Here is a 12,654-nt window from a genome sequence, read left to right as displayed (position 1 = left end):
GCTCCTACCCTGCCATCTTTATTGAAATCTTTCCCTCAAGTTAAATAGTGCTTTAAAACTGACCTCTCAGTTAAATCTAGGCAATGCTTTCCTTCACTGATAACCCATTCTCTGACCCATACAGTCTTAATCAAGTGAACACTCATAGCATCAGTGCTATCCTAGCAGTTTTTCCTGGTTCCCAGCAGGATATCCAGCTGCCCACAACTCCTTGTGGCCTAAGAGTTTAGTTGTTCTACTGCAAAAGGCTGGAAACCATTGGCATTCTTACATGTGTTGCTGTTTCCAGTCCCTACAGATTACTTGGTCTGTCTTGGCACTGGAAAGTCAAATAGGTGAGGTTTCCTGTGCTTGGCAGTGTTTGAAGTTAGATTGGTGTCTGAGCAATTCAGCATTATGGATGCAACCTCAACTACTTGGTTACTTGGTCCTGGATAATAATCATTAAAGACTGCTAAGTTTTAATTTCTTCTCTTATAAGCCCTACAAAATACAGAAGGATTCTGATGTAGATGCCACAAATAGAGAACTGAGAGAGGAGAGGAAGGGGAACTGCTTATAGGCCTAATTTTAGGCTAGAAAGGCAATGCCAGGTGCCTCTATAGCCAGAGGAAAAAAGGACTGTCGAGGTCGAGCATGGGTTCATGTCACTTGTTCCTCAGAACAAGCTCAGGACTTGTTCTCCTGTCCATGCTGACCCGGGGGGGAGTGGACTTCACACTGTGCAAGCCCAAATGTTAAGAGAGATGCGTGTGATGTTAATCCAAATAGGAAAAAGAAAACAACCCTAGAGCCAAACGATCCCTGAAGCGTTTCCCTGCACACACAGCTGCTTCACAAAGCTGTGGTGTCACGGCAGCCACCGGAGCTGCGGGGACAGGAAGATGAAGGTGCCAGGAGCACACAAGGCCAGAGATGCTTTCAGAGCTGATCCGTGTCCTGATGGAGCAGCCCTGGCAGCGCCTTCCTGGCCTCTGGCTGCACCCAGCTCTGGGCTCCTCAGCACAAGAGAGACACGGGGCACCTGGAGTGGCTCCAGCAGAGGCTACAAAATTGATCAAGGGCTGGAGCATCTCTCATCCTGAGGAGGAGCTGAGGGAACCGCGCCGGGACACAACAGGTTGGACTCGATCTCAGAGGTCTTTTCCAGCCTAATTGATTCAGTGATTCTGTTCAGCCTCGAGGAGAGAGGACTGGGAGGGGACCTCATCAATGTCTGTAAATATCCAAAGTGGAGGTGACAGAGGATGGACCACGCTCTGTTCGGTGGTGCCAAGCAAAGGGACAAGCGGCAAAGGGAAGAAACAGGGAGTTCCACCTGAATGTGAAGAAGAACGCCTTTACTGCGCAGTGACCGAGCGGTGACCAGGCTGCCGGAGACGGTGTGCGGTCTCCCTCAGCGGAGATATTCAAGAACGGACAGGATAGAATCCTGTGCCATGTGCTCTGGAATGACCCTGCTTGAGCAGACGACCCGCTGTGGTCAGTTCCAGCCTGCCCCGTCCCCTGATTCTGTGCCTGCGGAGGGAGCCGAGCCCTTCCCGCGGCTCCCCCGGGGCACGGCCGTGACCGCCGCCATGGCCGCCCCCTCCCTCAGGCAGCCCCGGCGCGAGCAGCAGCGCCACAGCAGCATGACGTCACCCCCGCCCGCAGGGCGCAGGCGCGGCGTTGCGGCGCGCGGCCGGGCCGCCCCCCTTCCCCGAGAGCGGCGGGGGCCGTTCCCAGAATGCCGCGCGGCGCCGCCCGCCCCGCGCCGCCATGGAGGCGGCGGGCGCAGCCGGAGATCCCGGCCCCGCTGCCGGCGCCGCCCGGCCCCGCTCCCGCTGAGCCCCGCGCGCCCCTCGCCCTGCAGCATGAGCGGCGGCGGCGGCGGCTCCTCGGCACCCGGCCGCTTCGCCGACTACTTCGTTATCTGCGGGCTGGACACTGAGACCGGGCTGGAGCCGGACGAGCTCTCCGGTGAGTGGCCGGCGGCGCTGGGCGCGGGGGCGGCGGGGTCCGGCCGCTGCCCGCCCGCTCCGCCGCCCCGGGCGCTCCCGTGCCCCGGGAACCCGTGCCCCGCTGGGAGCGCTGCGGGAGTGCCCGGCTGGGCACGGAGCGGGGTCGGTACCGAGTGCCCCAAGTCCCCGAAAGCCCGGGCAGGGAGGGCAGAGCGCCGTGGGTCGGGCTGGGCAGAGCGCGGGTCTGCGGTGGCTCCGCTCGAGGTGGTGTGAGCCCCAGCCGCGATGTCCTGCGCTCGCTTCGGAGCCGCGTTGCGCGTATCAACTTTAGCCAGGCATTTGAGACGCACAGGCACTCTCGAGGAGCCGGATTTGGGAAAGACGGCGAAGACCATTTGCGTGTTCAGTGTTACCTTTTTTCTGTAGCACAGAATAAGAATTCTCTTGCTGCAGTATCCGAAAAGAAATCGGATTAGGAAGTGATTACTGTGCTGCTAGTGAGAATGTCCACACCAAATACACAACTAAACCGTATCAATCTAGACCACGCCACTTTGTCAAAACAGTGTTTTTAAGGTTAAAAATCAGTTCTGTGTTTTAGCAGCACCTCGCTTCAGCTTTAGTCTCATTGTACTGGCCTCAGTTAAATCAATATTGCTTAGCGTCTCTAACTATTCCGAAAGATGAAGGAATGTGGTGGTGAAAACCTGACCTAACGTCAGTACTGATTTTGTGTATTTGAGCTCTGAACTTGACCTGTAATACATTCTCTCGTTGCCAACCTCGATTTTTAAGGTAGTTTGCTTTTAAAAGGTGTCATGGGTTTTGTTACATCATTGCATTTAAGCTGTCCCTCTCTAAATAAACGCTTATTCCTCGTAGAGTGGAATTCGTGTTATTAGAACTGACTTCTTGCATTGAGCTCTTCTAAACTTTGGCTATTAGGAAACTCTTTTTTTCGTTTAATGACTTCAAACAAAATTTCTCATCCCTCATGCTGAGCAGTACCTTGCCCTAAGAGAATTCATATTTGCCTAATGTTTAAGTGGCTGTAGGCTACAGTTTGAGACTTGAGGAGTGACTACAACATAACAGTCTGCTCTGTAATGGCACGGCAAATTACAGTATCAGTTTGATTTAAGAAATCTAAGAGAACAAAATGAAATGCAATTTCATTGAGAGATATGTGAGGGTTTTTTAAAATAAATGACGAACAAAGTTTATAGATCAAAAACAATTAACAAGATGTTAACTTTATTATTAATTTATTATAAGTCTATTTGTGTAATGTGGTGCGGGGCACACTCAGTAATGCTCCCTGTTCTTGATAGGCACATGATTAATTCTTCTTACATAATTCAATATAAAACCAGCAGTACATTACTTTGGGCTAGCTGTCTAAATAGTAAACTGTTATGTATTAGTGCCTTTTAGAAAATATTCTGTCATAGTGTGCAGGTCTGAAAGCTGGAGCATGATGTTCTTTCTATATTTGCTTTCCTGGTCAAGGACTGCATCCTTGTATGTAAACTTGTATGTGACTGTAAAACATCCATCCATGTATGTAAAACTCTAGTGTGTGATATATCCTGGTCTCTGCTGTTCCACCGTCCTTCTGGAATGGTGTTACTTGTGACAAGGTGTGGGCTTGGGGGGAGAAGAGGTTTTAGTATTTGTGGGGGAGACAGATTTTTACGTGATTTGGGAAAAGATTGTAAAAGAAGGCAAGGGGAAATTTCCGATAATGTCACAGCGTAGGGGCTAGGTGGAATTCGTGTTCGTTTTCCTGAGTTTGTTGTGTTATTAATAATGCATGATAGTGTGACTGATAACGCTTTCAAACTGTGTCTTGGGTTATAGCCTCCTCCAGTGTCCACTGCTAAAAATGGAGAAGCCCTCTGTTGATTTCGGTGGCTTTTGGATAAGGCTTGGAAACACTTTGTACTTCCTGGAAGCCTTTCTTGTTTGAATGAAAGGGTCATTGTGCGCTGGTTTTTTTTTTTTTTTTTCCTCCCCCTCCCTCTGATTTCTGCGCTGCAAAATAGCTTCTCAATCCTCTCTCTGTTGAAACAATCGGCTTGAGCAGTGCCCATTGTTGGGAGCCGGGGGTGCGGAGCGCGGCCGCTGCCGCCGAGGCCGGGCACGGCTCGGGTCCCTCCGGGGCTCTCCTGCGCCAGGGCTGCCGGAGCCAGCCAGCCAGCCTGGCATGATGTCATCGCCACCCCTCCGCCGCAGGGAGCCGGGGATGCTGCCACGGCCGCCGCCGGGGATGCTGCCCGCACACTTTGTTCTCGGCTGGCTCACCCAGCCGTGCATTTCAGGTGTTCGGCATCAATATCGGCGTTTTCTGCGCGCTTGGAGACGAGGCGTCAGCTCGGCAATTGATGCTTGGTTTAGTTACTTTGTTTGAAGAGACACCTCTGATGGCGTTTTCCCTTTGTATGTTGGGAGCTTACTGAATAGCACAGCTGTAAAGCTTTCTCCTGAAAAAGTTGGCTGACTGATGGAAGAGGCACAGAATATGTTTATATGTTTGTTTTCTTTTAATGCAGTGAGAAATCCTGTATTTAGAACTTGTAAAGAGTCTCTATTGCTAGGGCTTTTTTATCCCTAAATTCAATTCCAGGCATCATTGCTTATTTTGATAATTGTGTTTCCACCGGGTGACCTGTTAAAGGACATGGAAAATATTTGCTAGGTGGTAGTAAAACAAAACAAAAACCCCAGCGCTGGATGAAGCTTAAGCTCCAGTGTCAGCTGCTAAGCTGGATGAGTGAGGAACTGCGGTGCATTTCCATGTTTCCAGATGGTGTTGGTACGCCAGAAGTGATGACAGAAATTTTTCATTACATCTGTCACAGGTAAATTTCCTTCACAAAGCAAACCACAGAAGGGTTGAGGTTGGAAGGGACCTTTGGCAGTTTCCAGGTCCAGCCGTGCTGTTGAAGCAGGGCCAGTTCAGGGCCAGTTGCCCAGGACAATGTCCAGGTGATTTTGGGTATCACCAGAAATGGAGGCTCCACAACATCCCTGTGTAGCCTATGCCAGTGCTCTGTTACCTCCCAGTGAACAGGTGTGTGCTGATGTTCAGATGGAACCTCTTGCACTTTGGTTTGTGCCTGTTACCTCTGATCCTGGCACGGGATACAGCCTGTCTCCATCATCTTTGCACTTTCTGTTAGATATTTATATACATCGCTAAGATTCTTCCCTGAGCTTTTCTGTTCTGCAGGCTAAACAGTCCCAGCTCTCTCAGCTATTCCTCCTGCCCCTTATTCGTGTTTGTGGCTGCTTGCTGCACTCTCTCCACCGTGTCCATGGACATGCTGAGGAGCACAGAACTGAGCACAGCTCTCCAGCTGTGGCCCCTCCAGGGCAGGATCACCTCCCTCAGCCTGCTGGCAATGTTTTTGACTAGTGCACCCCAGGGTACCACTGGCCTCCTTTGGAGCAAGGGCACATTGGTCATCGTGGTGACCACCTGGAAATGATGAAATACATCACCAAAAATCTACTGTATATAACATAATATATGGTAATGCTGCAACATTATGATAGGATTTCTTAACTTACATTGTATGACTGTGCCCTGGAAAGGTGATGAGAATGAAGCTGAGACTCATCTCTCAGCTGGAGTCTTTTATCTGGTCTGAATGATGGTGGGAAAGCTTGCACTATATGGAAATTTGTTGGGATTTTAGTGAAAAAGAACATGGAACAAAAGGATTTTGTTTTCTTTTCCTCCTCTGCGATGTGTTAAATTTTTAGCAATCACTTGTCAATAGAGTTTGTTTATTATGGAGTAGCAAAGCAAAGCATCAGGTTGCCATTGCCTTACACTTGTGTGAAACTGTGGTCTTGGGGTTGCTTTTACAAAATACAGAACTCAGATCCAAATATCTGGAACCCATGTTCTAATTAAAATCTTCTGTTGAACGTACCTTGGTAGTGTTGGATGTCCTATGATAAAGATGATAATTATTTCAGAAATAGCAATGTTACAAAGGAGATACAGTGTAAAGAAAAAAAAGGCCTATGATCTGTGAAGAAAAGATTGATGATTTAATAATAGGATTGTTTTTATAAAAAGAAGAGTAAAACCAATGACTAGTCTGACACCTTTACTTTTTTCCCTCCCTTTCTTCCAATTTGAACTGTTTTTTTAAGGTTTGGTCCAAAAATTACTTTATTCAGTAGGTGGACTTGAGTTCCTTTGCTCAAGTCCTTATCATGGTGCTTTGAGTTGTCCACCTGATCATGAGAAAGAAAATAGTGTTGGGTGAAGCCCATTTGTCCAGGAAGTATCTTTGCTGTAGAGACCCTTCATGAGCCTTTTCAGAGTTCATATTAGATGTGCTTTCATTCTCTTCTATGATGATGTGATACAATTTTAATAATTCTTCCTCTGTCATACCCTTTTTTTTTTTTTTTTTTTTTTGCATTTGTTTTATAATGGTGTTGAGGCAAGATCTCTGTGCATGTAGATTAAGTAGCATAACATTATGAGTAAGGCATTTCTGTGCTGCCACAGGAGCCACTTGATTACTGCTGGTGTGTGAAAAGAAGATGATACATGATGTAGAGTATTCACCTAGCTCCACTCAAAATTATTCTGACAATCTCATATTAGAGAAAGTGTTTCTCCTCACCTGGAAAACTGAAATGTCATCTCACCTCAGTTCTCTGTCTGTAATTGAAGTGTCATTATTTTACTGTTTTGTTTGCCTCAAATTAAAAATGACAGCTTATCTTCATGCGTTATTAGGGGTTGTTTTAATGGAATTATGTATTGATATAAACTTAAAAAAAATATGTATGTCATGACATGATTGAAGGCATTGGCACGTATGTGAGCCAATAAATTGTTTAGTATTTTGGAATTAGTGTAGTAGTTCCATTCTTGTAGTCCATGAAGTAAGGCTGTTATCAGCACCTGTGTTCATTTCCAAGTTTAACACACTTAAATACTTGCAGGCTTTTTCTTTGCTGCAAAGGTATTTGTAAGGGACAGCTAAAGGGAAAGAGGAGGATGAAGCAAACTTAATTTAACTCAGCAGATACAATTTTATGATTGACATTTGACCTCTTCTGTAGGTTCTTCTGTTAGGAATTTTAATCTCAGAATTAAGACATCTGGGGTTGGAGTCAGCTGTGATTTTTTGCAGTGGAGCCCTTCTGCAATGCTGTTTTTTTCTTGAGTAAATAGCAAGTGAGTAAATTCCTCTATCTTTGCTGTGGTGGTAGTACCAACACTTGCTGCAGAAGTGAATTGCATTGGTGGGAGCTATTGCTTGATTTTACCAAAGGCTGGATTGTTCTGTGATTGTGGGGTTTTGTTTTTGGTGGCTTTTTCCCCTCCTTCCTCTCTTTGTCCATGTGGATGGTATCCACGCAAGCTTCCCACACTTCCCAAGGGTGTCCCTCTCTTCCCTTGGGGATTCTTTCTGAGGCTGAAAGGAGCTTTTGCAGTTCTCTGCTCCTCTGGGCTTGCTGACCAGGTGTTCAGGGTGTGGGAGGCACCTGCAGTGGCCCCAAGGCTCACAGCACACCTTGATCCACGCAGGTCACTCTGGACAGGCAGCAGATAGCAACAACTTTTGGCTGGGCTTACCCAGGCACATGTGAAAGGCTTTAATCCAGATAATAGCTTATTCCACTCTTCCCTACCCCCTCGATCTTTTCCCAAGAAGCTGGAGCTGTTTGCCATGTTTGAGTGCCAAAAAGGTCTTTTGTCTCTTTGGGAACTGAGGCAGACGTGCTAGGGTAGCTGATATGTAGAATAAAGAATGGCAGAGCTGATGTAAGGGGGAAGCAGCTGTACTTTCTGAACTACATTTGAAGCCACAGTTTTATTGGGGATGTTTCTGTAATGCCAATCTTGTCATTATCATATTTGTATTTCAGGTCAATTGAGCTGTGTGCTTTCCAGAATAATCCCCTCAAAACCCACAAAACTCTTCAGTCTTCCACCCTTCTGAATTCAGTCATAAATTTGGTTTACTTGGAAGGCTCTTTGGCAACATGTGGGGGAGGAGAAAGGTTACCAGTTCTGGATTTGAGAATAAATTTAAGGTGCTAAAACTGTGTCTAAAGAACTAAAGTTTACAACTCTATTTTTTAAGCCTTTTAAAAAAGCCATAGGAATTTCAACTAAGTAAGGCAGGACATACAAAGATGGGTTCATTTGGCTTCTTGTCTATTAGGGGTATTTTTTGTTTGTTTTTTTCTGTTTGTGGGATTTTTTGCAGTTTATTTTGCATGTGAGAAGCTACACAAAGAGCTCTTGAGTCGATTGTATGGGAAACACTGCCATTTCCAAATAATCACTTTTCCCCCTATTCTTCAAATTATTGCTTCTAAGGTTGCAAAACACCACAACTATTTTTTATCTGCCTTTTGACTTAGGGAGGTCCTAGGTGAGTGTTCTTGGTAATGAATTCCCCTACTTATCTTTTGAATTCCCACTAACCTGGGGGGCTCATGGAGCAGAAATGATGCACATGAAGTGACAGTGTCAGAAGCAATTACTTACTGATGAACGCTGTGCAGTAATTACTCTCTCAATTTCTTGACAACCATTTCAGATTTGTGGTTTGTAGTCAAGCTTGCAGCGAGCTGGAATGCTATCCCTGTGAGGCTTAAAACATTATTGCACAGAGAAATTATCAAGCATTCCAGCACAAACTGATGAATGATGTAGAATTTACTTGGAGTGTTTCTGCTCAAGGCATGTTTCATAGCCTTTCTAGGAAAATGCTACTCCACTTATGGTTTGATGGGCAGGAGCCCGTTGGTTTTAAACTTTCCTGTAGAATACTTACTTTTTTATTTAGTTTTTTGGGGGGTTTTTTACTGGCTGTGTTATCAACTACAGTCAGGTACAACGTGTACATCTGTACTGAGTCATTTACATGTGGATACTGAAATGTTTTGAGAAAGAAACTTTATCTCATTTCATGGCTGAGCCATCTAGAGACAAATAACATGGCAGGCAAAAGGAGCCTTTTCAGAGAAAGCAACATTTCACCGAGTGAGGAAAAAAGGTTGGTTTTACAGAAACAGATGCTTTTTCACATAGCTTCAGGTGAATTTGGAAAAGTTTTTTTTGCAGTACAAGCATAAACTTTTAGGAGCTTTTCTACTATTCATGTATATTACTAGTTATTCCTCCTTAACTTGCTACTTTCAGCAAGCTCCCTTGCCAATTGTTGTTTCCTAATTTTGGTCCCCAAGCCCAGCAATGTGCTACTGAGCTGCCATTAGAGTTGCCTTGGGGGAAAGATAAGTCCCTAAAGTCAACAAGGTTGGTGCCAGCATAAGGCTGTCCTGTTCTTTTGTGTGTGGGTTCTGGGAAATGTCAAGTAAACTCCTTTTAAAATTGAAATGTGAAGTAACTCCTTCAAAAGTTTTGCTGCAGATTGGTAAAATTTCTGCTTACCAGTATCTTGGTCATTTCTCAGAATTCTTTAGGCAGAGGTTTTATGACAGTGCTGGCCAGTTCAAGTGTAAGGTGTTGTGGTCTTTGTTTATGACCTTGATCACAGTGGTGACACACAGTTTTAAGTGGTTAACTTGGACCTGAGACTTCTGTTTTCAGGTCTGCGTTCTTCTTGATCTAATCAGATTTTCATGTTGAAAACATGAGGGTTTTTTTAATCAAATATGAAAGCTGAGCTTGATAGGCTTACATGTAAAAAGGAGAGAGCTTGGGAGGCATGGGTGGTGAGATATAAGGAAGGATACAGCCAGAGCAGAGATAAGCTTTGGAGTTTGTCATATCCGTTGGCCAAACTCTCAGCACATCTGATTAATTTTCTGTGATTAGAAATCACTCCTATCAAGCAACTTGACTTTCTTAGAGGACATTTTTTGTTTGATTCAGAAGGGGAGCAGTCCTTACTAAGACAGGTTACTGCAAAGCACTGTTTTCAAAGGTTAGATAGTAAAGTGAGGCATACTGGCCAGGACTGATAGACTGAATATATTGAAATGGATTGCTGATCTGTCTGTATTTTTCTGACCTCTCAGTTATTGAAACCTGCTGAAAGACTTAATATGCTAATATGCTCTTTAAAATACTTTCTTTTTCCTTTTCAATGCAAAACCTCAGTGATATCCTGGAAATACTTGGTTGAAGGACTGGACAAGTGCTTCAGTAAGATTTGATTCTTTATGCTTTTACACAGATGTGTTTCCATCAGACCTCAGAGCCAGAGGGCTATGGGAGCACAAAAAGTAGGGACATTTAACTGGATGGGATGTGTCACTGTGAAAGGAGCCCATGGCTGTTGGGAAGAGTTGTTTGGAATGCTTTCCTGAGAAATCCCAGTGGATCTGCCAGTCTTAGGGGGTTAGAACAGCTGGTTTCTATATTAAATATGCTTAAAATATGCTTGTGTCCACTTCTGTTATGTATTTCTAGTACATGTAAAAGAATTGTGTTCTATTTTGAAGGTAAAGCCACTCTTTTCCTTTCTTAGTGTCTTCTGTTGCACATATTCCAGATCTATTGTGTAATGGAAAAAGTGTGTCCCGCTGACCCCCGTGGCTGACAACGTGCCTTTCATTGAAATTCTGAGTCCTGCTTCTGTTGTTTAGTTGGAAACAGACTTAAATATCTTTCTGTAAGTCTTGGGCTAGAACAGAAAAGTGGTTTAGTAAAACAGTTCTGGTTTTAAGACCATTTCATTGAAAATTTCTGCTAGACAGCCTTGATTGAAATACATTGTATTTTATATTATCCATCTGCCTTCCTGTATTACATACAAAGGAGTACAAAAAGGAAAACTATAGGAAAGAAAAATGTTTAGGATGCTTTTAAAGATGCAAGCTGAGCACTTTTTCTTGTTTATTTTTTTAAAAGCTGCTTGAGATTCTTGATGGTTTCTTCTGCCACTACCCTGTCCTGCATTTCCTTGTCCCACCTCTTCCCGCCTTCCTTAAAACAGTACCAGAACAATAAAAACAAAAGCTTTGGTTTCCTGACCTTACAATCACAGAATGCAGATGGCCTCAGCTGTTTTTCTGTGCTCCTTTAAATTCATTGTTGCAGCATTTGAAACGATTCCCGAGTGTGTGTGGCAATATGTTTTATTATCAACTAGATGAATGCTGAAACTTAAATGATGAATGGGTATCTATTAACTCCTAGATTTTTGTTTGCCATGAAGGCTTGGAAGAATTTACCTATCAAAGGAATAAATTATTATTTGCATCAGGCAGAGTTTACACTGAATATCCAGTTAGCAAAATGACCTCTTCTTAAAATTTATTTCATTTCACAGTGAGTTTGTGTTACAAGTTTTGAAACATTACTATTCTTGAATTTTGGAAAGCAAAAGATAATGGGAAAACAACAGTCAGCAGATTAGGGTTAACTCTCTTTTTTGTCTCTCTCACCTTTTTAAAGTCTGAATTTTATTGTCAGTTGGCTGTTGAAAGGAATATGTTCTCCGTGGATTAGGAGAAGGGATTGTTACAAGCAACTATGGGTTCCCTAGATGACAAGCAAGAAAAAAAAATCAGAGCCTTTTCTCGCTGATTATTTTCTGTCTTTTCCCTTCTTCCTCTAAAGCAAGTCCTTCAGCTTTCCCAGAGGAAGGATGGCACTCCACCCACATGAATTTCACTTGTCCTTGAGACCCATACCTGTGTGTTTGTATCTCGTATCTGCACCTTTGTTTTAGAAAGTGAAGTCGCTTTGCCTTCAAGGTTTTCTGTCAGGGAAAGTGGAACAGTAACTTTTGTAAGGAAGGTTTTAGAGGAAGTCCCAGCTGTTACAAATCCCACAAAAGTGGGATGGTGGCTGCTGCAGACAGTGCCCCAAACACCTGGTTCAGTTTTTCACCAGCACTGCTGCAGTAAAGGCAAAGGGAGCCTGAAGGTTTTTCTCATGGATAATTTAACCTGCTTTAAAAAGTGTCCAAGTCCCATTTCCAGGAGCAGTGGAAGTGCTCTAAGCACCACCCCAGCCTGAGCTTTGCCAGGTGGTCTTGCCAAAGGGGGAAGGGGGATAGGGAGTGTGGGACAGAGGGTTTGTGTGTTGCAGGATAAAAGGGAAGAATTCTTCTTTGTGTATATCCGAGCAGAGGTTTGCTGGAGAAGGGAGTCCTGTCTAATGAGAAATACGTGCAGCTCTGTTTAAGGAGGAGGAACTGGAAGGAAGGAAGCAAGTCATAATCTGAAAGCATTTGTCTATTGATGGAGTGGCTCTTTCCTTACAGATTTGGCAGCTGCAGCTTTTCTTGAATCATGGTTTTTATTCCAAGAATTCTTGTAGAATGGTTTTCTTACCTTAGTCTGCCAGACTGTGAATGTTTATTTCCTGCTTTGTAGAGAGGTGCTTTTTTTTTTTTCTCCCGTTATATGTGCTTTAATATTTGTTAAAGAAGGGATCAGAGAATTTTTCTGTTTTAAAAGTAAACCTTGGCTAATTCTTGCTGTATTAATAGCTCTCTATGTATTGAAAGGATTTTTTTTTATATTATAATAAGGTGTCCTGAAAAATAAGAATGGTGGCGTTCTCCAGAACACTTGACTAGGGTTTTTTGTTTTGTTTTGGTTTGTTTTTTTTTGTTTTGTTTGTTTGTTATGTCTTGTATGTTTTTGAAAGGCTGTATTGAATCAACAGATTGCCATCTCATTTCTCATCTATTATTGTTCAGGCCATATAATTTAATTACTTGTTTGATTATCCCAGTTTTCTCTTAAGACT

General features: G+C 44.0%; 1 protein-coding gene across 4 annotated transcripts in view; it reads left to right on the top strand.

Annotated features, from left to right (window-relative positions):
- Positions 1-1,729: 1,729 nt before the first annotated feature.
- Positions 1,730-12,654, top strand: part of DENND5A (DENN domain containing 5A) — a 63,450-nt gene continuing 52,525 nt past the window's right edge. For 3 of the 4 annotated variants that reach the window (XM_088175635.1, XM_088175634.1, XM_014876318.2), the window contains exon 1: positions 1,730-1,959. In XM_088175635.1, the coding sequence (XP_088031761.1) occupies positions 1,854-1,959 (106 nt within the window). In that variant the 5' untranslated portion in view covers positions 1,730-1,853. The remainder of the gene's footprint in view (positions 1,960-12,654) is intronic. The other variant, XM_014876319.2, reaches the window with a different exon arrangement.

This window comes from Sturnus vulgaris, chromosome 18 (genome assembly GCF_052056855.1).
Source record: "Sturnus vulgaris isolate bStuVul1 chromosome 18, bStuVul1.hap1, whole genome shotgun sequence".
Classification (NCBI taxonomy): domain Eukaryota; kingdom Metazoa; phylum Chordata; class Aves; order Passeriformes; family Sturnidae; genus Sturnus; species Sturnus vulgaris.
This window is presented reverse-complemented; position numbering and strand designations above follow the sequence as displayed.